Source organism: Eleginops maclovinus, chromosome 13 (assembly GCF_036324505.1).
Source record: "Eleginops maclovinus isolate JMC-PN-2008 ecotype Puerto Natales chromosome 13, JC_Emac_rtc_rv5, whole genome shotgun sequence".
NCBI lineage: Eukaryota > Metazoa > Chordata > Actinopteri > Perciformes > Eleginopidae > Eleginops > Eleginops maclovinus.
Genome location: NC_086361.1, coordinates 3,887,395 through 3,912,960, shown reverse-complemented (window position 1 = coordinate 3,912,960; position 25,566 = coordinate 3,887,395). Strand labels below are relative to the sequence as shown.

General features: G+C 40.5%; 1 protein-coding gene and 1 long non-coding RNA gene across 3 annotated transcripts in view; one reads left to right on the top strand and one right to left on the bottom strand.

Annotated features, from left to right (window-relative positions):
- LOC134874816 (ectonucleotide pyrophosphatase/phosphodiesterase family member 2-like) overlaps window positions 1-23,230 on the top strand; it is a 37,102-nt gene extending 13,872 nt beyond the window's left edge. Inside the window, exons 10-20 of one of the 2 annotated variants that reach the window (XM_063899031.1) lie at window positions 138-216; window positions 461-548; window positions 753-925; window positions 1,100-1,160; window positions 2,062-2,201; window positions 3,070-3,117; window positions 4,086-4,227; window positions 4,787-4,864; window positions 8,119-8,251; window positions 8,729-8,882; window positions 22,092-23,230. In XM_063899031.1, the coding sequence (XP_063755101.1) occupies window positions 138-216; window positions 461-548; window positions 753-925; window positions 1,100-1,160; window positions 2,062-2,201; window positions 3,070-3,117; window positions 4,086-4,227; window positions 4,787-4,864; window positions 8,119-8,251; window positions 8,729-8,882; window positions 22,092-22,262 (1,267 nt within the window). In that variant the 3' untranslated portion in view covers window positions 22,263-23,230. The remainder of the gene's footprint in view (window positions 1-137; window positions 217-460; window positions 549-752; window positions 926-1,099; window positions 1,161-2,061; window positions 2,202-3,069; window positions 3,118-4,085; window positions 4,228-4,786; window positions 4,865-8,118; window positions 8,252-8,728; window positions 8,883-22,091) is intronic. The other variant, XM_063899032.1, reaches the window with a different exon arrangement.
- Window positions 8,131-10,724, bottom strand: LOC134874817 (uncharacterized). The gene is made up of 3 exons (XR_010167126.1): window positions 10,566-10,724; window positions 8,680-8,924; window positions 8,131-8,222 (listed from the first exon to the last, which is right to left on the bottom strand). It is a non-coding gene; the product is annotated as an uncharacterized LOC134874817 (long non-coding RNA).
- Window positions 23,231-25,566: the final 2,336 nt, after the last annotated feature.

Below are 25,566 nucleotides of genomic sequence, written 5' to 3'. Positions count from 1 at the left end.
GGAAACATTGTGAGATTTCTGGATAATGTAAGTTAAACATTGCCAGAATTAAATAATTTAGAGTTGTTAAAAAGGTTTTCAGTTCAACAATTGAAGAATCAGCTTATTGAAAAAACATATTTATTTTTCTGGTTCAGGAAAATGCCCGAAAAATGGAGGAAACGATGTGGTTTCTTTGGTGACCACGGCTTTGACAACAAGATAACCAGCATGAGGGTATTGAGTAAACCTGTTATTCTCTCCTCTATTACACATTGTTATAATATTTATTGTATTGTAACTGTATATAATAATACACCTGTGAGGTTTTTTGATGTCTGAGAGAATGGTCTTTTGGAGTTCTTTATTGAAGTCTCAGAACTATAGTCATGAAACAGCTTTAATTTGAATGAATATTGACTGCTGATTAAACATTTTCTTTCTGTATTTAATACGTACATGTCTTTTTTCCTTCACACAGACCATATTCATGGGTCATGGACCAAGTTTCAAGTTCCAGAAAAAAGTGCCAGTGTTTGAAAATATAGAATTATACAACGTCTTGTGTGGTGAGAATATTGTTTTTGCCTTTTATGCAACATCAGCATCAACGCTCTTCAGGTCATAATAAAACCATTAAACAGACCAGATGTTCATGTGTGATGCAAAGAGAGCTCCTTAATTGTTTTACAACAAACTGTAAACCTTTATCCCAAAATGGGATGTGCAAATACATTTCTGATTGTCTGTCGGTTCATCTCTCTCTGTCTCAGATCTGTTAGGGTTGAAGCCGGCCCCTAACAATGGGACGTACGGCAGCCTGAACGAAATGCTGAAAGATCCTCCGTTCGAGCCCAGCATGCCAGAGGAAGTGACAGCGCCGTCTCCAGCGTCTGACCCTGACACCGTCGTGAGCCACGACCTGGGCTGCAGCTGTGACGATGAGGTCACTAAAACCATTCCTGACTTTCAGCTCTATGTTTAACTGTGAAGCACACCAACAATTCATTAAACCTCTTCAGTATAAATCAATATTTGTGTAAGGGTCATAAAAACATCAAAACAAGCTGACATAGGCTGACATGTAGAAGATGCCTTCATGTATGTTTTTCTGTTCCAGAATAAAGTGGAGGAGACGATTGAAGCCTTCAGTCCTGCACCTGATGGGATGTACAGTTACAGTAGGTTTCCTCACACTTCAGTCTCTTTTCAGGTGTGAATAGTTGTTTGCTAGTGCTGCAATAAGCACCCTATTTTCTCATACTAAAGGTTTTGTTTGGGGAGTATCTTTGAGAGTTCTTTACAGATTGGAATGCTCCCTAAGGCACAGTTGTGTATTTAATATATTGGACTACATTAATAACATTTATTGGAGAACAGTACACTGATGAGGAAAATATTGTTCAATTTATTCCAAGTTTGGTAGTAGTGAGGCCACTTAACATATGTAAGTACCTACCAATGTGAAGTATGTATTACATTCTAGTAATCAGTTTGAGGGGAGTAACTAGTTACATGTACCGTAACAGTAATCCAATAACAGTTTGAATGTAATTACTGGACTATTATGAGAAACTATGTATTTAAATGACAGTCACTCAAAATGCATCTGAATATATAATTTACTGCTCAACGTAGAATGTGACATTCATATTGTTGCACTATGAGTAAATGAAGAGTTCATTTCCTTAATTAAGAGATCATTTACTCATTGTATTTAAAAGGATCATTCTAAATGTGTAACCTGTTACATTTAAAAAGTAACCTTCTCCACACTATAACCTATAGTAATTGTTTTCCTTATTGTACCCCCAACGGCCCCTCTCTCTGTTGTAAAGCGTCCTTGGGTTTCTTGAAAGGCGCTATATAAATCAAAGTGATTATTATTTAGTACACCTTGTATTTCAGTACTGAGCAAAAACTACAAAACTGAAGCACCATTTCCTTATATCACAGTCAGCATTTTATGTAAAGGAGTGGGGATTAGTGCATTTATTAGAGATGTGATCATATAAAACACTGGATTATAACTTATTTGAGTCTTTTGGTCCTCTCTCCTGACCGTTCCTCCTGTGTGTGCAGACAGTACTCACCTCCCGTTTGGTCGTCCTGCCGTCATGTTTGACACTCAGTACAGTCTGCTCCATCATGTGGAGTTCATCAGCGGCTACAGCAAGGAGCTGGCCATGCCTCTGTGGACAGCATACACACTCCCGCGACAGGTACACACACACACACACACACACACACACACACACACACACACACACACTTGTTTTTTTGTGTTTTACTAAAGTTGACGTTGCATTGACTAACCACTCACTGGATAGTTTTCCTAAGCACAACCATTAAAAGCTCTATTACACATAAATATATTTCACAATACTTTTTACAAACGTTACTGTATTCATGTTTTGTCTTTACCTACATTGCTGCTGATTGACTTCGAATGGATCATTATTCTTTTTAATCCAATTTTGACAAGTTAGGCCCCGCAGAAAGCCAACTGCTGGAAGGACTTTAAAAACTGTTTTAGTTATTAGGCTGCAAAAGCATAGAGGCCTTTGAGAATTCACCAGTAAACTGCAGCTTTGAAAATATAAATAGGAAATTAACTAACATTTATTTAGCTTTAAACTTAATTCATACTTATGTATAAAGCAAAGTTTATTATCTGGGTTTATTTTTCTTCAAAAACAAAGTTTTTCAGCATCCTGTCAGGGAGCCATACACCAGTTTTTCCTTGATGTCAGGATTATAAGTAATCCAAAAAGACTGGGATAGGTTATCAATCTGTGTGTGTTTCAAGTCTCAAGAAGCTGATTTAGATGGTGCATCAAAAGTAAAATAAGAACTAAAATGCAACTTGGAGCACAGGTATTTCAAAAAGCCCACAAAGTTCTGTTATTACACCGGAATGTTTCTCTGAACAGTGAGGTGTTTCCTTCAGCTCCTGACTCCTGCTCTTAAACCAGGTGTCAGGCTGTAAAAATGTGACGCACGCCATGTTAATGACAGCTTACATGTTGGTGTTTATAATGAGAGCCAGTGTGTGTGTGTGTGTGTGTGTGTGTGTGTGTGTGTGTGTAGGGGCAGAACACGACGGAGGTGCAGGAACATCAAAACATAAACACAAAGGTGTGCAACAACATCAGAAACACACCGACTCTGTCTGTGACCGTGAACACACATGTTTGTCAGATGTTTACAGGAACATGCTGCAGGTTTACAAGCTGCAGCTGCTCACATGTGAGACACACACAGGCAGTAGCTCAGTCTGCAGGGGCCTGGCTTAGGAACCCTGATGGTCATTGGTTCAAGGAACAAACAGAAAAAGATAATATATGGTGTGTACTAGTAGCTAGAGAGTTACTGATTCACCTCCAGCAGCATGCTGAGGTATCCCTAGTTTGGGAATTCAATTTGGGTCTCATCAATGCATGTGTGTTTGTTTTGGGCCTAATATGTGTGTATTTAAACTGTACCTGTATGACAACAAACTGCTTGTGGAGTAAAACGTTTATGTTGAAAGTGTTAGCTGCAGACCACTATAACCAATTGTTTATACAACCCCTTTTTGTGCATCACTCCTGAACTGATTGAGATGAATAGACGCTTGTTTAATGGACAAAGGAAGATCCTGAGGAGATTTGAAAAATAAAAGCTTATGCTAATTCGGTCAAATTGATGACAAAATGAAATAACATTTTATTTATAAATTTGCATCTTAAAAAAATAATGACTGAGGCAACATCTCGCAAACCCACACAACTAGACAGCAGCACTTGACATGAATAAATACAAGACATTTCCAAACACAAGCCACACAATATCCTGATCCAAATTAAAAATAAACCAAGGAAATTGCTCCTACAACGTACACAGAAACACACAGGGAAAAGGAACTATATCTCGGTCTTGCTCTTTTTATGCTTGTACGTTTGCGTTTATACAACTCAGTGTTGCAGAATGCATTTTCTACTCTAATCTCATTACACTGAAAGATTTTAAACTAAAGGAGCAGCAGAGCTACACCAAACTAAATGTATGAAAACCAAATAGGTGAGATATATTTGTCATAATCCTCTCCCGTTTTTGTCTGTCAGGAGGACATGACTCCCATCCCGGAGGTCTCCGCCGGGGCTCAGTGTATTCGAGTGGACCCCAGAGTGTCAGCTGATCACAGTCAGAGCTGCACCGCCTACAGCCAGAACAACCAGCTCACTTACGGACCCCTCTTCCCTCCAGGTAATCCTGCAGGAGAGGAGCATACATTTGTTATGATTCCATATTAGGCTAATGAGACCAATAGTATGCAAGATAATAAAAGATAAGACCTGTATACTCGATCATTGCTACACCTTTCTTTATGTTATTTATTGCATTCAATTATATATGCTACACTTTTGTTTACAGGAAAAGCAAATTGATGCATCACCTGTTTATCTGTTTTAATGTTGTGGAGAAATTAGTGTTATTATTTTCTATCGATGTGAAGTTTCGCTCGATGATCAGTAAACATTTGTTCTTGAATATGTATAAATGACCAATTAGATCAGGCTGTTATTATGAAATACCAACAGATTAACAGTAATAGTATTATAATTTGATGCAATGTTTACACAGACAACTGTATTTACATTTTGAAGGACATTGTTTTCATGAGGCTATAGCGCAGCAAAAATGCAATTTACCCCGGTGATTCCGCTCAAACGCTATCATTTTCACAGCCTCTCTGTAATGTTTGCATTATGACAGTATTTGTTTCCTCATGTGAAGAGCATGTGTTTTGGGATTTTGTTCACAGAGCTGGCATCTTCTCCAGAGTCAAGATATGACGCTTCGCTCATCACCAACATGGTCCCCATGTACCCTGCATTCAAGAGTGAGTCGCATTCCAAAAAACAAGGGTCATCTGTCTGTCTGTCCGTCTGTCTAATAATCTTTTCTTTTTTTAATTCTTTCTAAGATGAAGCAGCTGAAATAACAAGTTGTCAACGAAAGAAATAAAATATTCAGATTTGGAATGTGATCAACATGACATTTATCGCTGCAGATACTACCAGGTAGTGGTCAAATATCAGGAACATCCAACAATAAAACTAGCCCCTTAAGAGAGAAACTTTGAGTTAAGAGTCACCAATCCACATTACCAGTGAGATTCCTAAGTTCCACCATATGTGCTATAATATAATCAGTGAGTTGGTCTTACTACAAGCTACAACCTTAACAGTCTTAGAAAGTCATCCGCAGTGCTTCTGTCCAATCATAAGAGTTACTGCCTCATCGTTCAGCTGCGTGTGATTACCAGTTTAACAAGAGCCTTATCTCTTCCTGTAAATCAGAGACATCCAGTCGTTTCCCTTGAGACAAAGAGACATGAGCGTGGTGATGTCAGGTCTGAGCGAGCTCCGCCTGACACCCTTTGTCTCTGCAGAGAGAGAGGGGACTTATCAGGACAAACACAGCCTCTCTGAATCGCTGTCTCATACAGATAGACATAACCGTCATTGTCGTCAGTTCTGGGAACGCAGTGCGTGTCTGGGGAATTTACAGTTTTGCATTATTGATGCTGGAACATAAGGTATATAGATTGATTACATCAGGATAAGGGAGGACACAGTGTGTGGACAGTGCTTAGTTCAACAAGGAACACACACTGCCCGGCCAAACAAAAGGTCACAAGCCTGTGGGGGCAGTGCTATGATCTGGGGTTGCTGTAGTTGGTCTGGTCTAGGTTCAGCAACGTGCCCAAAGAATGAGGTCAGCTGACTACCTGAATATACTGAATGACCAGGTTATTCCATCAATGGATGTTTTTCAACATGTATGACTGTTGTAGCAATTCACTAGTAAACTAGTTGCGCGTATATGACAACTAGTAAGTATGTTTGTTGTACTAGTGCGAAGAAAACCACAACTAGTCGGCTGAAAATATCAACTAGTTTAAGAAAAAGCCATACATGTTGAATCAAAATCCAACACGCTGCATACAGATGGTCACTAGTGCAACGAAAAGCCAAACTAGTTGCAGGAAAGGCCTTACATGTAAAGAAAATGTGTAACATGTACGGTCAAAGTCCAACATGTTCTTAAAAGAACCTGACTAGTGAGAAAAAATACCTTCCACTAGTTAACTAGTAAGAAAAACATCTGTACTAGTGACACCTCTAAGGCTTCACTAGTTAACTAGTGAGATAAAGTGTGTGTCACTAGTTAACTACTAAGGCATAAACAATAGCACTAGTGTATGTAGTGGACATTGGACCTTACTAGTTAACTAGTGCACACTTTTAGTCTCACAAGTTAACTAGTAAGACATAAAAATGCGTCAACTAGTTAACTAGCGAAACTTTTGCATCCACTAGTTAACGTGTACGCTGCAACATGCATCCACTAGTTAACGTGTACGCTGCAACATGCATCCACTAGTTAACGTGTACGCTGCAACATGCATCCACTAGTTAACGTGTACGCTGCAACATGCATCCACTAGTTAATGTGTACGCTGCAACATGCATCCACTAGTTAACGTGTACGCTGCAACATGCATCCACTAGTTAACGTGTACGCTGCAACATGCATCCACTAGTTAACGTGTACGCTGCAACATGCATCCACTAGTTAATGTGTACGCTGCAACATGCATTCACTAGTTAACGTGTACGCTGCAACATGCATCCACTAGTTAACGTGTACGCTGCAACATGCATCCACTAGTTAACGTGTACGCTGCAACATGCATCCACTAGTTAATGTGTACGCTGCAACATGCATTCACTAGTTAACGTCTACGCTGCAACATGCATCCACTAGTTAACGTGTACGCTGCAACATGCATCCACTAGTTAACGTGTACGCTGCAACATGCATCCACTAGTTAACGTGTACGCTGCAACATGCATCCACTAGTTAACGTGTACGCTGCAACATGCATTCACTAGTTAACTTGTACGCTGCAACATGCATCCACTAGTTAACGTGTACGCTGCAACATGCATCCACTAGTTAACGTGTACGCTGCAACATGCATCTACTAGTTAACGTGTACGCTGCAACATGCATCCACTAGTTAACGTGTACGCTGCAACATGCATCCACTAGTTAATGTGTACGCTGCAACATGCATTCACTAGTTAACGTGTACGCTGCAACATGCATCCACTAGTTAACGTGTACGCTGCAACATGCATCCACTAGTTAACGTGTACGCTGCAACATGCATTCACTAGTTAACGTGTACGCTGCAACATGCATCCACTAGTTAACGTGTACGCTGCAACATGCATTCACTAGTTAACGTGTACGCTGCAACATGCATTCACTAGTTAACGTGTACGCTGCAACATGCATCACTAGTTAACGTGTACGCTGCAACATGCATCCACTAGTTAACGTGTACGCTGCAACATGCATCCACTAGTTAACGTGTACGCTGCAACATGCATCCACTAGTTAACGTGTACGCTGCAACATGCATCACTAGTTAACGTGTACGCTGCAACATGCATCCACTAGTTAACGTGTACGCTGCAACATGCATTCACTAGTTAACGTGTACGCTGCAACATGCATCCACTAGTTAACGTGTGCGCTGCAACATGCATCCACTAGTTAACGTGTACGCTGCAACATGCATCCACTAGTTAACGTGTACGCTGCAACATGCATCCACTAGTTAACGTGTACGCTGCAACATGCACTGTACGCTGCAACATGCATCCACTAGTTAACGTGTACGCTGCAACATGCATTCACTAGTTAACGTGTACGCTGCAACATGCATCCACTAGTTAACGTGTACGCTGCAACATGCATTCACTAGTTAACGTGTACGCTGCAACATGCATCCACTAGTTAATGTGTACGCTGCAACAAGCATCCACTAGTTAAAGTGTACGCTGCAACATGCATTCACTAGTTAACTAGTGGCACTTCATGTTTTGTTCAACTAGTAAAACAAAGTGCCAAACTAGTGTGACCAAATATCAAACAAGTTCTGTCAAAGAGCCAACTAGTGTAGGCAACTGCCGTCTGATATCAAGGATATGGAATAAATACTCAAACGGCTTGCCATAGAGACTATCATAAGATTGCTTTGTGTTGCAGCACCTAATCCTATTTTTCTTCTGTCTGCAGGGATGTGGAGTTACCTGCAGGGGACGCTGCTGAGGCGTTACGCAGAGGAAAACAACGGCATCAACGTTCAAGCTGGACCCATATTTGACAACGACTACGACGGCCTGCGAGACACCACAGAGAAGATAAAAGAGTAAGAACTCTGACCAGGACAGTGTCACACTGACAGGCCCTGTAAAGTTCTACTGGTCCTGTATGAGAAACACATCATAAAGTGAAGCTGAAAGGGTTATTATTGATCTTGTAAGAAGCTGTTGGTAGCTTTCACATTTGTTATTATTATTATCATTATTATTATTATTATTGTTATTATTATTATTATTATTGTTATTATTATTATTATTATTATTATTATTGTTATTATTATTATTAGAGGACAAAGTGTTGAAATTACATGATTACATTTTCCTCCTAATGTAACTTTCTAATGTTTTAATTGGTTAATATGGCTGCAGTTTAGCTGCTAAGCTAACCCAGGAACATTTACTTTTTTATGTGAATGTTGATTAATGCTCTTGTCTTTCCCCAATCAACAAATAAGCAAACAAACATTTATATTACCAAACCCCATGGTCGCTGTACAGTCTGTGTAACTCTCTCTTCTGTCCAGGTTCTCGGGCGAAGCCCCGTCCGTCCCCACCCACTTCTACACGGTGGTGACAAGCTGCCAGGAGCTGAACCAGACTGTGGAGGAGTGTGATGGGGATCTGAGGGTCTTCTCCTTCCTGCTGCCCCACCGACAGGACAACACCGAGGCTTGCAATGTGAGTGCAAATCCAACAGGGGGCAGCGCTGACCCACTGCAGCTGCATGATGAGTTCAGATCAGTCAGAGATAAAAACACACTGAGTTTGATCTGTCATTTTAGGAAAGTAACTGATTACCTTTACTCAATTACTGTGTCTAAGTACAAATGAACCATTTCATCCATCAGTAAATGATCACAAAAATAATCCAAAATCTCTTGATAACTGATTTAGTGTCTTGAATTTGATCCGGAAGGGATCATATGTTGTTACATACAGTAATCAATATCTACATTTTCCTATAATAATAATATAATAATAATAATAATAATATTGCTGTGGCACATGTAAGTTCTCTTTCTCTCTCTCTCTCTCTCTCTCTCTCTCTCTCTCTCTCTCTCTCTCACACACACACACACACACACACACACTTACATTTTGGAGGCAACACCTGAGAAAAAAAAAGGTTCACTTTTCATTTTCCCGATGTGAACCGTAAAATAACTGCCCCTATTTTTCTCTCTCTGCTGTTTTTGTAATGCAGATTAAACATTGCTTATTCAAATATTAAGTCTCATTGTAATTAAAGGAAATAGTTTACGTACTGTAACTGGCATGCTCAAGCACTGCTTTCAGACATCCACTCAGCTCATACGCCTCACTGGTCAAGGCGCTTTACTAACTTTATGGTCACATTGGTGCCTTCCGTGCTAATACAATTCAAACCCAATATTCACTCTCACTTCTTCTCTGAGATACGTTGAAGGTCTTAGGGCGCATGTGTATATCGTAAAAGATTTCAATACAGAAACATTGAACATATTTCAATCTGTATTTATAAAGTTAGACTGTAGATTAGATTGATATGTTCAAATGATGATCGATAGTCTAATAATTGCAATATTAAGTGAAGATGATGACTTGTTCAGGACTTGAAAAAGATTGGGACTTGGACTTGGACTCGACTTGGCTTTGATGTGACTCGGACTTGGACTCGACTTGCCCTTCTCTGTCTTTACTTGGGACTTGACTTGGATTTGACTGCTAAGACTTGGGACTGACTTGTGACTTGCCAAACAGCGACTTGGTCCCGCGGTTAGCTAAATATGACCTATAAGTTTTAAGTTCAAAATCAAATCTGAGTAGAGACTGCTGTGTACTGAACAGAAGAAAATAAGCACTGTTCATTTTTCTTTTTTGTCCACAGATGTACAAACTGATTCTTAAAAGGCAGTTTAAGTGAATCAAAACAGAGAACCATACATTCATCTTTTGCCTTACATTTGAACGTTTTTAAGTGAAATAAATAAAAGTAATAATATTTATCATAAAAAAGCATACATAACTAAATGAGAAAAATTAAACTGCCCATTTCATTTTAAATATTTTTGCTATATTAGTATTTTACTTGAAAAATATATTAAAATGTATATGCATAATATCCATATTAAAAGGGATTATAATTAGTATTAAAAATAATAAATATATTATGATATGTAGGTTTACTTTAACTGTGAGATCATTTTTAAACTTGATTTATTCATCCAATAAACTGAAAATAAAAAGGAATATGAACAATTCTCCTCCTTCCAATGCTTTGTAGTTAAGCATTCAGACTATCACGTTCTACCTTAATTGCTGTATGTCACAGTTAGCAAGATCTATCATCAGAAGCAATGTTATAACAATTGTTGACTGTACTTGCGTGAGAGCTGCACATATCCGTTCGCAGACGCAAACACTGCTGACAAATCGTGTCTCACCAACATAAATAGCATTACAGGGCACTGCTTGTAAAAGCAGTGCATCTCCGTCCAGCTGGTATCGCACCATGTGTTTTTCCATCCATGTGAGCGTGCCGGTGTGTTGTGACAGTCCCCTGTGTGTGGGTGTGTTGTTGCTCTTATTGGAAAAACACTTTTGTGAAGAAGTCAACTGTTTTCTTTAATCTTTTGTTTGCTGCTCTTTGCCGGTAAAACTGTTTGTTATCACACAGTCATAGGTCACAGTGATGCAGGAGATAATCATTAAAGGCAATTACCAAAAACAAAAGGTGACATGGATGTTTCCTGTTACAGTATATGGTAGAAGTTGAAATACTCAATTACAGTTGAATTGAATTATTAAATTGATAAGCTTTCCTAGATTATAACCCCACATTTCAGGGTTATTTTCATCATGTTATTTTCAAAGGGTGCATTTGCAGAACAAATACTTAAATGTTCTTAGCAAAAACACATAATAGAGTGTACAGTGTGATGCTTGTAGAAATGATTTAAGCTTTTAAAAGTTTGTAAGTTGGGTCACTAAGCCCCTTTTGTGCATCTTTAACCACAAAATGTAGCTGTTTACAGAACACTGTACCAATGTTTACTGCATGTGTGAAAACTGTAGAATTACAACTTTGGGTCTTGATTCAAAAGACCATTGGAGCCTAAAAAACGTTTTCCATAGATATTGGAAAAGAGACGTCTGTAAAAGCCGAAACTTTTTCTTTTAGGCAATTACTGATTTTTCAAGTGAAAAATCCGTTTTCAATACTTGAAAAGCCCTCATTTACATCATAGGTACCAAAAGTTACGTAATGTGCACCGATCTAGTCACTTCCATGATGCTGTTTATGTGAATGAGAGCTTGCTCTATGTTGACCATTGATGTGGTATTCTGGTGATTTTGTCAGTTGGCAGTCAAACCATTTTAGCCACAAAGCAACATTCGTAGGAATAAAAGGGCTCCTGCCTCCAATGCTGTAAATTACTCTTCATACATTCATGATCCTAACAGCATTTTACCCCCTTTCCAGATCAGAGCTATAGAATTAGCAAAGCATTGTTATAGCACAATACACCCCGTGAGTAGGGATGTCTTATCTATGAAGACCAATGTTGGTTTCTTTCAACCAACAACACAATGCCTTGTGTTTGCAAACACTTTCCTTTTCTTTCCACAACTCCTTGATAAAAGGGTTTGACGTAGTAGGGGTAACGTGGTTATGGCCCATTGGTCAGCAAAAGGCTGGGGGCTTTCATTGTACTCTGTCGCAGCTTGTCATCCTGGTAAAGTTTCCAGCGGGGGGACAAAAAGCTTTAAGCAGCATGACTCAGGTGGCTGAACTCATTGAATTGCATTATGTTGGATGAATAGAGGTCAGTGAAAAAGATTTGATCACACGCTTGTGGACATCCTTGCGTAATCTAAAAAAAAAAGTTTTCAGATTTTCCACAGGCTGATTTCGCCAGCTTGCTTTCGAGAATCAAGGACACAGAGCTATGACATTACGATTTTCTAAAGTGTCTCTACTGATGTCTCAAATCTTCAAATGAAATGCACATATCAAACTGTCCCTGGGAGTATTTTTGAAGTAAAGGGTCAAAAGGATTTTTAAAATGCATTCTACTGCTACTTTTTCCAAAGAGATAATGTGCTGCTGTGAAACTAAAGGAAGCTTTCCGTTTTTCTTCTTGTATTTTACATGAGAAATACTATTATCAGCACTTGACATTGACCACAAACTCAGAGCTACAACATTACCTGGGAGATACTGGAAGGTATATTCATTATTGAAATACTTTCAGCTTTCATTTCCAAAAGTGCTGAACAGAAAAACATGTTTAATTGAATAAAGTAAAACAAGTCTAATGTTTTAAGAAATGTTATCCTGCACATTGCACTTTAAAGGATGATGTTTGATTATTCTTTTTTAACTGTCACATATCCCACAAAAAGGCTGCTTTCTGCTGTTCATATAAACCATGAAACACATTTTTAAGTAAAATGGAAAACAGTAATTTCCCTAAAACAGATTTTCTCTATATTTTGATTTTCTTTTTGACAATAAGAGAAATATAGAATAGATAAAGACTCATTATTTAACCTTGTATATTCTTAAACATTCAATAAATTCTGAAATAAATACACCAACATTAGTTGACAACTATGTGAAACAGCACATGCATAACCATGAGAAATACTGCCTGCCATAAAGTTCTCGTCTACCTACCACATGTTGCAGGATCCCTTGTCTGAAGTTCCTGAGAACCTTCACTGGAAGAGTTAATGTTTAATGATTGACATAAACAACTCTGCGAAATGATCTGCTTGGAACTGCGGAAATTCCTCCTTACATTAATCACCAGAAAAGAGCCTGCATGGGAAGGAAACGTTGATGTAGTTTTATTTGGGTTTCTTCAGAACTATGGCTACATCAAGCCATGTTTTCCTTTCAGAGGAAAGCTGATAAGCTACAGTTTTGGGTGGACGTGTGCAGACTGATGCAACACATTTGGTTTACTGTTCCATTGTTGCAGGTTTTCCAGTTTGAAGGGGAGATGACAGAGGAGGACTTATTGGGACAATTTTATTTATGATAAAGTATCCAATGCTTGCAATCACAACCATAATGCAGAAGCAGTGCAGAGTATCAGGGAACATTTCCTGGGAACTGTAAAAGTATGAGGGAATTATGAAATGTTCTAACAATAATATTATAACACACTGACCTTTAGCCTACCCAAAGCTAATCTTGCTTTCACTGCATGTTATTGACCCTGAGAGTGGTTATTGCTCACTGAAGACCGTGACCTTTTGCTCTAACTACTGTGTGAACTGTACAAACTATCAGGAATACGTCTAGTCATTTGATGCTGATTAGTTAAACAATCATTTAGCTCCTGCGTGGCTTACAAATACAGATGTATAAAAAACTGAGTAATGAATTTATATTATTGCTGAAATAGTGTCAATTATGCAGTGAAATAATACAGAAAAAAAGTCCAAACCCCTTAAAAAAACAGTTTTCTCACAGTTTACTGGTTGTCATGATCAAGGTTGAGGCCTTGCTTTGGAAAACAACTTCTCTAAAATGTATTTCGTTTTCACTGCTGTCCCAATAATGCATTACTCAATTGCAATTTAAAACAATGACTTTAGTTCCCTAAGTTGTGTATAATTGCAAATACATGTTTATATTTGCTTTTTCTGGACGACAGGTAAAGGAGACCACTTCTATGTCTATCCATTAAATACGAAGCTACAGCCAGCAGTCTGATAGCTAAGCAAAGTAAGCATGTTGTTTTCCAAAGTATCAAATCAAATTCTGATATTTTGACCTTTTCACTTCGGAAATGCAATTATGAGTGGAACAACAACTGGAAGTATTACTCACTCTGAACAGAAACAGCTCTCATTTCTAGATTGCCTGAAGGTAAGGCGTATAAATAACGGTGTTATACACTTGTGTTGTTAGTAGACTAAAGGGAAAACACACCGGGAACATATGGCATAACCTGACACGCCGCCTATTTCAGAACAGTGATAAAGGTTATCGCCCCCACATCACATTTGTTTGCGATGTGGGGCAGAAATCACGCCTGATTCTGCCTTAGCCGCAGGTTTATTGCAATTAAGGGAATTCCCAGTTTGGATCTCGTTGGATTAAAGTTTTGAGTATGCTTTACAAATTGAAAGGTCGAAAACATCATACACATACAGAGGGAAATGTCATATTTTTGCACAGCAGGATGGTCTATGGTCTCTGGACTTTTTAGCATCCTAACCTTGGGTTTCTAGAACCAAAATTAATTTAAAAGTCTCAGACCCCAATGAGGTAACAGAAAACTAGTTTAAACAGAATTACACAAGATTTACTGTATTTCAGGTGAATTTAAATTGATGACGCACAAAGGATAGTAAACAGAGCAAATCTTTTGAAATCTTACCCTTTTATTTGGTAAACAGGTCAAGGTGTGCAATCAAATGCTCATTACATGAACATATACAGATCTTTTATGTGCATCAGGGTGAAAACATTTACATTTTTCACCCAAGCCCGGCACAATGACTCAAACTGTATAGTTTACAAACATATAAAATGTTGCTGGAGTCTTTTCCACTCCAATCAGCAAAAGTGTTGTCCTTTACTTGCTGAGAGTGAGAAAATTGATTCATGTCTTCCACATTTAATCAATAAAGTGCGGATGAATAAAAGCTTTTCTATCCTGGCTTATTTTATTTTTATTACATATGTTGTTTGCAGCAGCTTTCCAAGATTTTCACTAGTAGTTTTGAATACAGGCTTATGCCGGTTACATAACCTTTCATAACAGTGTGTGAGTCATGTGTAGACATGCAGAGCTGCAGAGCGGCTGTCTCAGTGAGCTCAACCTGTTCTGTCTCTTTCTTAGTTTCCAGATGACACACTTCTTCCTGACATAGCCGCAAGGTATTTCCTTGAGGGGAACTCCCTCCATCTAGTTGGAGAACACTTTTGGGTTTTAGTATCACAATGTGCTTTTCATGAAATTAAAGTCAAAAACATCATGAACATTATGACGGTCAATGTCATATTTTTGAACAGGATGGTCTATGGTCTCCGGACTTGTTTAGCATCCTAACCCTAACCCTAACTTTTCTAGAACCACCATGAGGTCAAAATACCAGTTTTTCTAACACTTTGGTTTATGTCCAAAGGTCTGCTATACCGGCCAAACCTAGAGACGTTCCCAATTCCTCACCTGTACGTCTTTTAGCGTCCAAACCAAATGTTAGCATGCTAACAAACTATTATCCTCAAGATGTTGCAAGGCATAGACACGGCCTGTTCTACATCTGGCTTATGTATATGAATGGCCACAAAACGCATTTTAAATGTGAAGGATTCCCCCGTCCCGCGGGCCCACCACCTACGGGAAACAGCGATGGGGTCGGGTGCGCTGCCAGAAGGGTGGCAGTGAAAGCAGAGGGTCTCGACGGACCAGACTCAGGTGACAGAAGCTGGCTTTGGGGACGTGGAATGTCACCTCTCTGGGGGGGAAGGAGCCGGAGCTTGTGCGGGAGGTCGAGCGTTACCAGTTGGATCTGGTGGGGCTCACCTCTATGCACAGCGTCGGCTCTGGAACCTTACTTCTGGATAAGGGTTGGACTCTATTCTTCTCCGGAGTTGCCCAAGGTGTGAGGCGCCAAGCGGGTGTGGGGATACTCACAAGTCCCCCGTTGAGTGCCGCTTTGTTGGAGTTTACCCCAGTGGATGAGAGGGTCGCCTCCCTACGCCTGCGGGTCATGGGGGGGAAAACTCTGACTGTTGTGTGTGCTTATGCACCAAACAGCAGTTCAGAGTATTCGGCCTTCTTGGAGACCCTGAAAGAAGTCCTGTATGGGGCTCCTGAAGGGGACTCCTTAGTCTTGCTTGGAGACTTCAACGCACACGTGGGCAATGATGGAGACACTTGGAGGGGCGTGATTGGGAGGAACGGCCCCCCTGATCTGAACCGGAGTGGTGGTTTGTTACTGGACTTCTGTGCTAGTCATGGATTGGCCATAACAAACACCATGTTCGAACATAAGGATGCTCATAAGTGTACGTGGTACCAGAGCACCCCAGTTGCAAGGTATCGACGGGCCCCAAGGGCAGCAGCCTCAGCTGTAGCCGAGGCAAAGCAGCGGGTGTGGGAGAAGTTCGGAGAAGCCATGGAGAAGGACTTTCAGTCGGCACCAAAGTAGTTCTGGAAAACCGTCCGACACCTCAGGAGGGGGAAGCAGGGAACCATCCAAGCTGTGTACAGTAAGGATGGGACGCTGTTGACCTCAACTGATAGTGTGTTAGGGCGGTGGAAGGAACACTTTGAGGAACTCCTGAATCCGACAACTCCACCCTCTATGTTAGAGGTGGAGCTGGAGTATGAAGGGGGATCAATTCCAATCTCGGGGGGGAAGTCACTGAGGTAGTTAAACAGCTCCACAGTGGCAAAGCCCCGGGGGTGGATGAGATCCGCCCAGAAATGCTGAAGGCTCTGGTTGTTGAGGGACTGTCATGATTGACACGTCTCATCAACATTGCGTGGAAGTCGGAAACAGTACCGAAGGAGTGGCAGACCGGGGTGGTGGTTCCTCTTTTTAAAAAGGGGGATCAGAGGGTGTGTGCCAATTACAGAGGCATCACATTATTCAGCCTCCCAGGGAAAGTTTACTCTAAGGTGCTGGAAAGGAGGGTCCGGCCGATTGTCGAACCTCAGATTGAAGAGGAACAATGCGGTTTTCGTCCTGGTCGTGGAACGACGGACCAGCTTTTCACTCTCGCAAGGATCCTGGAGGGGGCCTGGGAGTACGCTCATCCGGTCTACATGTGCTTTGTGGATTTGGAGAAGGCGTATGATCGGGTTTCCTGGGAGATACTGTGGGAGGTGCTGCGGGAGTATGGGGTGAGGGGGTCTCTACTCAGGGCCATCCAATCTCTGTACTCTCAAAGTGAGAGCTGTGTCCGGGTCCTCAGTAGCACGTCGGAGCGATTTCCGGTGAGGGTTGGCCTCCGCCAGGGCTGCGCTTTGTCACCAATCCTGTTTGTGATATTCATGGACAGGATTCCGAGTCGTAGTTGTGGGGGAGGGGGTCTGCAGTTCGGTGGGCTAAGGATTGCACCTCTGCTTTTTGCAGATGATGTGGTCCTAATGGCTTCATCGGTCTGTGACCTGCAGCACTCACTGGATCGGTTCGCAGCCGAGTGTGAAGCGGCTGGGATGAGGATCAGCACCTCCAAATCTGAGGCCATGGTTCTCAGCAGAAAACCGATGGACTGTCCACACCAGGTAGGGAATGAAGCCTTACCCCAAGTGAAGGAGTTCAAGTATCTCGGGGTCTTGTTCTCGAGTGAGGGAACAATGGAGCGTGAGATGGGCCGGAGAATCGGAGCAGCGGGAGCGGTACTGCAGTCGCTCTACCACACCGTTGTGACGAAAAGAGAGCTGAGCCAGCAGGCAAAGCTCTCTGTCTACCGGGCCATTTTCGTTCCTACCCTCACCTATGGTCATGAAGGATGGGTCATGACCGAAAGAACGAGATTGCGGATACAAGCGGCCGAAATGGGATTTCTCCGCAGGGTAGCTGGCATCTCCCTTAGGGATAAGGTGAGAAGTTTGGTCATCCGGGAGGGGCTCGGAGTAGAACCGCTGCTCCTTCGCGTTGAAAGGAGCCAGTTGAGGTGGTTCGGGCACCTAGTGAGGATGCCACCTGGGCGCCTCCCTAGGGAGGTGTTCCAGGCACGTCCAGCTGGGAAGAGACCGAGGGGTAGACCTAGGACCAGGTGGAGGGATTATATCTCTTTGCTGGCCTGGGAGCGCTTGGAATCCCCCAGTCAGAGCTGGTTGATGTGGCCAGGGAAAGGAAAGTTTGGGGCTCTCTGCTGGAGCTGTTACCTCCGCGACCCTGACGGAGAATCGGGAGAAGATGGATGGATGGATGGATGGACGTGAAGGATAAGTGTTGAACTTGGAATCAGTGGTTTGACATGGATATTTGACAAAATAACAGAATCAGAAGCCTTTTCCTTTACTGATTAACGTTCGAAACACTCTGAAATGTTTAGATTTGGCAAGTAGGTAGACTTGAAGATATTTTGTATAGTAAGGTTGTTTAGGTGCACTATACTGACAAAAGTACTGTCAAACTACAGCAAAAAGGTAGGCTCATTTTGAGGCATATGGAAGGGAACAATGGTTCTGTACTTTAGACTTGATGACCTCCCTGAGGAACCTTTGCACAAGCAGCAGCTTTTGTGTGGAAAACAGAATTACACAAGATGTACTGTATTTTAGGTGTTGTTTAATCAAATCGATGACGCATAGCACAACGGCAGGTAAACGGAGCAGAGGTTGGACTGCAATCACATTCAAAAGAAGGTATTAGACTTGACACACACAAATCAAGTCAAGGAGTGCAATCAAATGCTCATTACACAAACATATACAGATCGTTTGTTGTGTGCATCAGGGTAAAACATGTTTCTTCCAAGCCTGGCACAACTCAAAAAAGAGTGTGCAAATCGATAAATGATTTACACATTTAATCAATGACATGCGGATAAATAAAAGCTTTTTCTGTCTGTGATCCTTTCTATTACATATGTTATGTTATATATATGTTATATGTTTGCAGCAGCTTTCCAAGATTTCCTCTTTTAGTTTTGAATACAGGCTTATGCCATTTACATAACCTATAACAGTGTGTGAGTCACAGGTAGACATGCAGAGCTGCAGAGCGGCTGTCTCAGTGAGCTCAACCTGTTCTGTCTCTTAAAGGGGAGCATCCCGTTGACACACTTCTTCCTGACATGGCCGCAGGGTATTGCCTTAAGGGAACTGTATTGATTATTATTTCTGGCAAAACAGGAAACCCTACCCTAGAAGCAAGTACAGTATATGTGGGAAGGGAATCCTCTGGAGAGGAGAGCTAAAGAGCAATCCGAAGCTATGGAGACACACCCTCTACTTAGCAGTATTATTAGTTGTTGTTACCTGAAGCATCATCGCCGGGAACAAACAAAGCCCCCTGCATTATTTGAATGCATTTAATACATTACAGATAATATTCAGTTAGTCAGAATAAGTCCTCCTCAGCTCATGAATAAATACATTTAAAGTGAGTCCTGAAACAAAAAAGTGCAAAGCTTTACATGTGTTGTTCCCTATTTAGAGTTTGGTATATTTTATGAGAATAAATTAATAGATTAGTTCATTTCCCCTAGATTGTAAATTAAATCATTTTATTGTACTCTTTAATCTGGATCAAAGCAGGCATTAGGTTTGACATGTCATGGAATTCAGATTTATGAACTGCAAAAAAAAGATGGTTATACTTTTTGAAATGCTAATTGGACAAATCAGCAACAAGATATAAAACTGTATAATCTGAAAACAGTCACACACAGAAGAGACAATGTTATTTATGGAAATGGTGAATAAGACTTTAGGATTTGGGCAATCCTGCATTCACAAATATATCAATTTAAATTAAAGACGTGTGAAATATTCTTTGTGTCTTTGACTCTTGGTCTGAATAGATAAGTCATATCAGAATGTCCCCCTGGGCTCTGTACGCTTGTATGGTCTAACACCTATCGTTCTATAGGTGTTAGTGTATGTAAATGGTCGGCAAAGACTAAAATCTCTGTGTTCCCTCCAGAGGGAGTTTCCCTACGACTCCCAATGTTTTGTCTTTATTTGCTAAACAACAATAATACTGAGAAAAGTTGGTAAATGTCTTAAACATTAAATTAACACCAGGTGCTACCGTGGTGTCCCTGAGCAAGGCACCGTTCCCTACACTGCTCCCCGGGCGCCTTACATATGGCAGCCCCCTGCTCCTAACACTAGGATGGGTCAAATGCAGAATTATCGAATTTCCCCACGGGGATTAATAAAGTACATCTTTTTATAAGTGCCTTTTTCATCTGGGATTATTTCCTTTACATATGATGTTTGCAGCAGCTTTCCCAGATTTGAACTTGTAGTTCTGAATACAGGCTGATGCTGGTTACATAACATTTAATTATATCCGCCGTGTCTCAATTCAACGGCCTGCATCCTTCGGAGGCTGCATTCGCAGACCGCTTGCGTCACTTCCCAATTTAAAAGAAGGACAAGACTCCTCTGAATGCGGCCGACAAATGCAGCCCACTTGTCCCGGATTTGGAGGATACATCTGATGTATCCTCTGTGGTCTACCATATCCCAGGATACAATGCGCACTGGTGACGAGTGACCTTTATTCAAAGGAAATAGCAGTCAGGTCTCTGCAGCAGAGTGGATTTAAAAGCAGCAGCAAGCGGAGGAATCACTAATGAATGTGAATATAAATAAACAACTTGACAAACGCTACCTCTACTTTGAGATTAGATGAAAAAAATGTTTAACAGTAATTGTTTAAAAAATGGTTTATTTCATTTAATCAGGTTTGAACCATTATTTACAACATGAAGTAACAGTGGAATAATAGGAAATCTCTAGGTCATTAAACTCTTACATTCTGTTTTAATTATTAATAGGTTTAGGGGAAGAAGGAGAGTATAAACAGTTTTTAACCACAGCTGGATAATAACATTAGAAAACTAATATTGTTAAGAATCAATCTATAGGCTACAAGATGCTTTTGTTGATTAGTTAAACGAACATATTTATATGATTACAGAAAGATTAAGACTAGTTTTAAATAGGAAATGATATGATTAAATGACATCAGCTATATAGCCACATCATTTACTTGTTAACTAACTAATGTAACATTACTGGAGGAAGGAACAGCTTCATCTTTATTCTATTTATTTCCTCGCTGGCAGTGAACTCCAATAAATGGTTCAACAGAAAAAGTAAAGTTTCTGGATCCTCTTCAGCTGAGTTTGATGTTAAGTCATTTGCTATCAGGCTTCTGGAGTGCAACAGAACAGTGCGTACCACAGGACGTAAACAGGAGGTGCTCTGTAAACTACACCGTCTCATTTTGTAGGTCGCTCGGTCCAGCCTACCCGATCTACGTCGGCTGGGTCCTCAGTCGACCGCATAGGCGGGGTCCTCTGAAGCATGCGGCTATTGGATTGAGACACGGCTAACAGGTTCTAACCTGTTCTGTTGCCTGAGTTAGTATCACAGAACACACTCATCACTGCGAAACCTGCGGGGTGTACTTAAAATTTACGTTTGGGCAACTGGGAAACCATAACCCTCATGGGAATCGTTTTTTGGCAGTATCTTTAATCTAAAAAGCAATCGGAAACTAAGGAAACACACCTTCTACTTAGCTGGTTAATTTGCTGTTGTTGACACCCTCTGAAACCAAAAAAAGCCAAGTGTTATATGAATGTATGTTTTGGTTTCCCACTTTAGTCATAAAGTACTCATTGTACTCCTTCCCTGTAAGGACCAGTCATTTCAGAATGTTCCTCTGGGATCTGTAAACTGGTATGGATCTTTTCTCTGAAACTTAATGAGTCCCTATAGTGCTTTTGGGGGTTGTCCCTTTCCTGCAGTGTGGTATATAGGTTTGTGTGCATGTAAATGGTTTGCAAAGGCTAAAATCCCTGTGATCCCTCCAGAGGGAGTTTCTCTCCCACACATGCCCCCCCCCCCTCCTGCCTATACTTCCGCGAAATAGTGACATCAGTTTGTAACACTAGCGCTTCTATGGGCTATCGCTCCAACATATTGTACGTGATAGACTGGAAGGACATTTCCGACACATCTCCAAGCACTTGACCAATCAGAGGATAAAAATGACTGTTATGAACCTGAAAATGAGCAGAATATGTCCTCTTTAACATTCTTTAGATAAAATGTCCATTTCTTAATCAATATCTTCCACCCTTTACTCCATGTTTTGTGTCATTGTTAATTGCTACATGATAACTGCCATCCAGAAATGACTGTGACCACAATGATTAACCACTTCCTGTCTGTGTCTCTGCAGAGTGCCGAAGATGAGTCTCAGTGGGTGGAGGAGCTCCTGCAGTTCCATACGGCACGAGTCCGAGACGTGGAGATCCTGACGGGTCTGGACCTGTACCGGTCCACTAACCTCACCCTCACCAGCACCCTAAGCCTCAAAACCCACCTGCACACCTTTGAGAGTGACGACTAGATGGACACACACACACACACACACACACACACACACACGATATTGCCCTTTGTAGAAGTCCTGCATTTACCTGCATGCTCGCTGGACTGCCTGCACATCGTTGTTCTTGAGGAACTGCCCGAGAAGTGCTTGGAAAAGGGAACATATATTCAACATTTTAAATTAGTTTTAATTGGTTTGGCACGCAGTATAAAAAGTTACAACACTAATGTTCATTTCTATCCCCAAAATATCTGAGAAGGAATAAGCTAGCACAGGAACGCTCCAGGATGGGGACTTTCTCGACAGCTGCCTCTACATATTTCATAAATGCAGTTTATCCAGGACATCCTCGCACACATAAAGGACTGTATTTCTCCATAACTATAAACAATGTATACTTTATGTTCCTACTGCCCATTCATTGCATGCTGTAGATTTAAAACAAATTGAGTGTGTCTTTTCTTACACATAAAAGACTTTTAAAACGTCCATGATTCCTATCAGCTGATCTGCCTGTGTAATTGTTTTGTTTTAATAATTGAAAGGACTTCTCATAGCAAACTGCACTGGAACTACAGTAACGCTGAATGCTGTATTGAAAAGTACATGCTTTCCTCACAAGTGGAAAAATGCATTAAAACATCTGAAAGTCTACAGCATGTATGGAAAATCCTCAGCAGTAATGTTTAATATCTTGAGTTATCCGGCTTTAAAGTGCAACATTGCTGATGTGGTTCTGTAAAGGAGTAGTTTGACTTGAAACAGGTAAGAAAATATGCCCACCCACACCGCTAATGCTCGCTAGTTATTACATTCTATCTTGTTTGTTTGATAAAAGATGTCAAACTCTTTAAAACAACATGTAATATACATTGACAAGTAGCAAAGACTCTTATAAACCAGTGGGGCTCGACATATGTACTCGAGGCTCGTAGAGACTTTTAAAGTTCCTGAAGTATGTGGCATTAAACACGTAAAGAAAAACACTTGTGCTTCCTCCTTTAAAGTTATTCTATCTAATAGTAACTCTGAATTGAATATACAATGCAGTCAGACTGAGATAAAAATCCAGACCATACACACATTTCTCCGGCTGACAGGTCCTCCATCACTGGACGCTGTGTGTGTGTAACCATGTCCACGAACCAGCTCCAACACAAGATATGGTACGGTGGCCAACAGGTGCAAACGGGTTACAACAGCCCAAAACATTTTCATAAGGAGAAACTCACTGCAGTAGTGACAAAAACGATGCAAATAAACAACCACAAGTGTGCCAACACATGTGCAAATTGCACACCATGTGTTATGGTTAAAGGGAACAGAGCGCTGGGAAAGGTCCTCCCTGTGAAGAAGAAGAATCGGAGGATGAAACCCTCTTTATTTGTCACATACATGCACACAGCAGAGCACACACAGTGAAATTGGTCCTCTGCATTTAACCCATCCTAGTACTAGGAGCAGTGGGCAGCTATTGTGCAGCGCCCGGGGAGCAATGGGGAGGGGGGATTGGAAGTGTCCGGTGCCTTGCTCAAGGGCACCACAGCAGGGCCTAGGAGATGAACTGGGACCTCTCCAGGTAGCAGTCCACTTTCCATATTTCAAGTCTGTTCGGGGACTTGAACCGGCGACCCTACGATTCCCAGTCCAAGCCCCTACTGACTGAGCCACTGCTGGACAACAAGATGCCAACACACATGATGCAACAAGATGCCAACACACACGTTAAATGAAAGTTCCCCTGAAAAGAAAAAGGGACAAAATATATATCAATTGTAAAATACAAAAACAGGAAGAAAAGTCTCCATCTTTTTATGCAAATTGTCATATTAATAAGGTAGCATAATAAAACTAAATAAATAGTATTAATAATAATAATAATAATAATAATAATAATAAAACATATAAAATATGTTTTGCTTGTTTAAAAAAATGAAATGTACTACCTAAATGTTCATAGATGCTAATTCATTTCCCCTAAACTCTCTAAAAGCTTTTCTTGGGTCAACTGTTTGCAAGCTTGATTTCTAAAAATACATCACATTTTTAAACTCTTTTATTAAAATATTAAAGTAGTTGGTAACTAAAGCTATTGAAAAAATGTAGAGAAGTAAACAAATATATATATTTCTGTTTGAACTGTAAACTGAAATTCAATAGTAAATAACAAGTAGCTTGATAATAGATTTACTTTTATTCCACCACTTTTTTTTTGTGGAAATACAGCCAACTGACAACACAGAGGTGTAACATGAGCTTATTGTTCAAGTTATAACAATTTAAAACATTTCAACAGATTTTGTTGGTCATCTGAGTAACATGTCCAAGTCAGGTAGGTCAAACACAGAACTATATAAAGACTTTAAATACTGGACATTCATGGCAAATTGGTTTTCGCTTAGTGTCTAAACATAACGTGGAAAGAAAGCTAAAACTACAAATACAATAACCATAGCAATACTTTTTCCTTTTAATGCAGCAGGCCAGCAACACTTAATTCTCAGTTTTGGACCACAGTCAACACTTCCTGTATTGATAATAGCCTTCATAATATATATGTTTTAATGTTTGGTATTTTACTTTACACTGATGAGTTACCGTAGCTAGTTATCAAGGCAAAAACAACCCAACAGAAAAGAATCAAGAAGTCAACCGAACGATTTAAGAGGTTGCCAGACGGTAGAAAGAAGTAGAGCATTGGAAATTCTGACTACGACTTAGCTGAACACATACTGCTTCTGCAACAAATTAATGGTTGCAATTAACTTTGCTCTAATTCTTGTGGTCATTTAATAGCAAACTTATTTTTCTTTAATTTGCAGTTACTGTGGTTGCGCAACATCCACCCTTTTCAGAAAAAATGTGTCAGTGTAAATCATACGTGTTGTGAAGCAGCCTCACCACAGCAGAAAACAATCCCAAACAAGGTTTTACATTCAGCTCTTTACTCACACTCATTTGACTTCCGATTATGATTGCTTTGAAAGATGCCCAGTGCTGTGTTTTCTGTAGAAAAAGGGTGATGGCCAGGTCTTAGCATGGGTTACTCCTGCATAAACATCTCCACGCAAATATGCAACTTGCATTGCCCGGCCAAAAAAAGAGCCTCCCACTGGATAATTACTGCATGGGTGATTATGTTTCAGCTGGCAACAAGTTATTTAACCCTAACTGATGCAGTGAGTAGCTTCTCATTTGTTAAACAGTCATGTGGAAAGACATATCCTGTGGTCGTGGAAAAGATGTTAATCTGTTACAGAAGGGTCAAATTATTGTCATGTATCAAGCTGAGAAAACATCTAAGGAGATTGCTGAAACTACT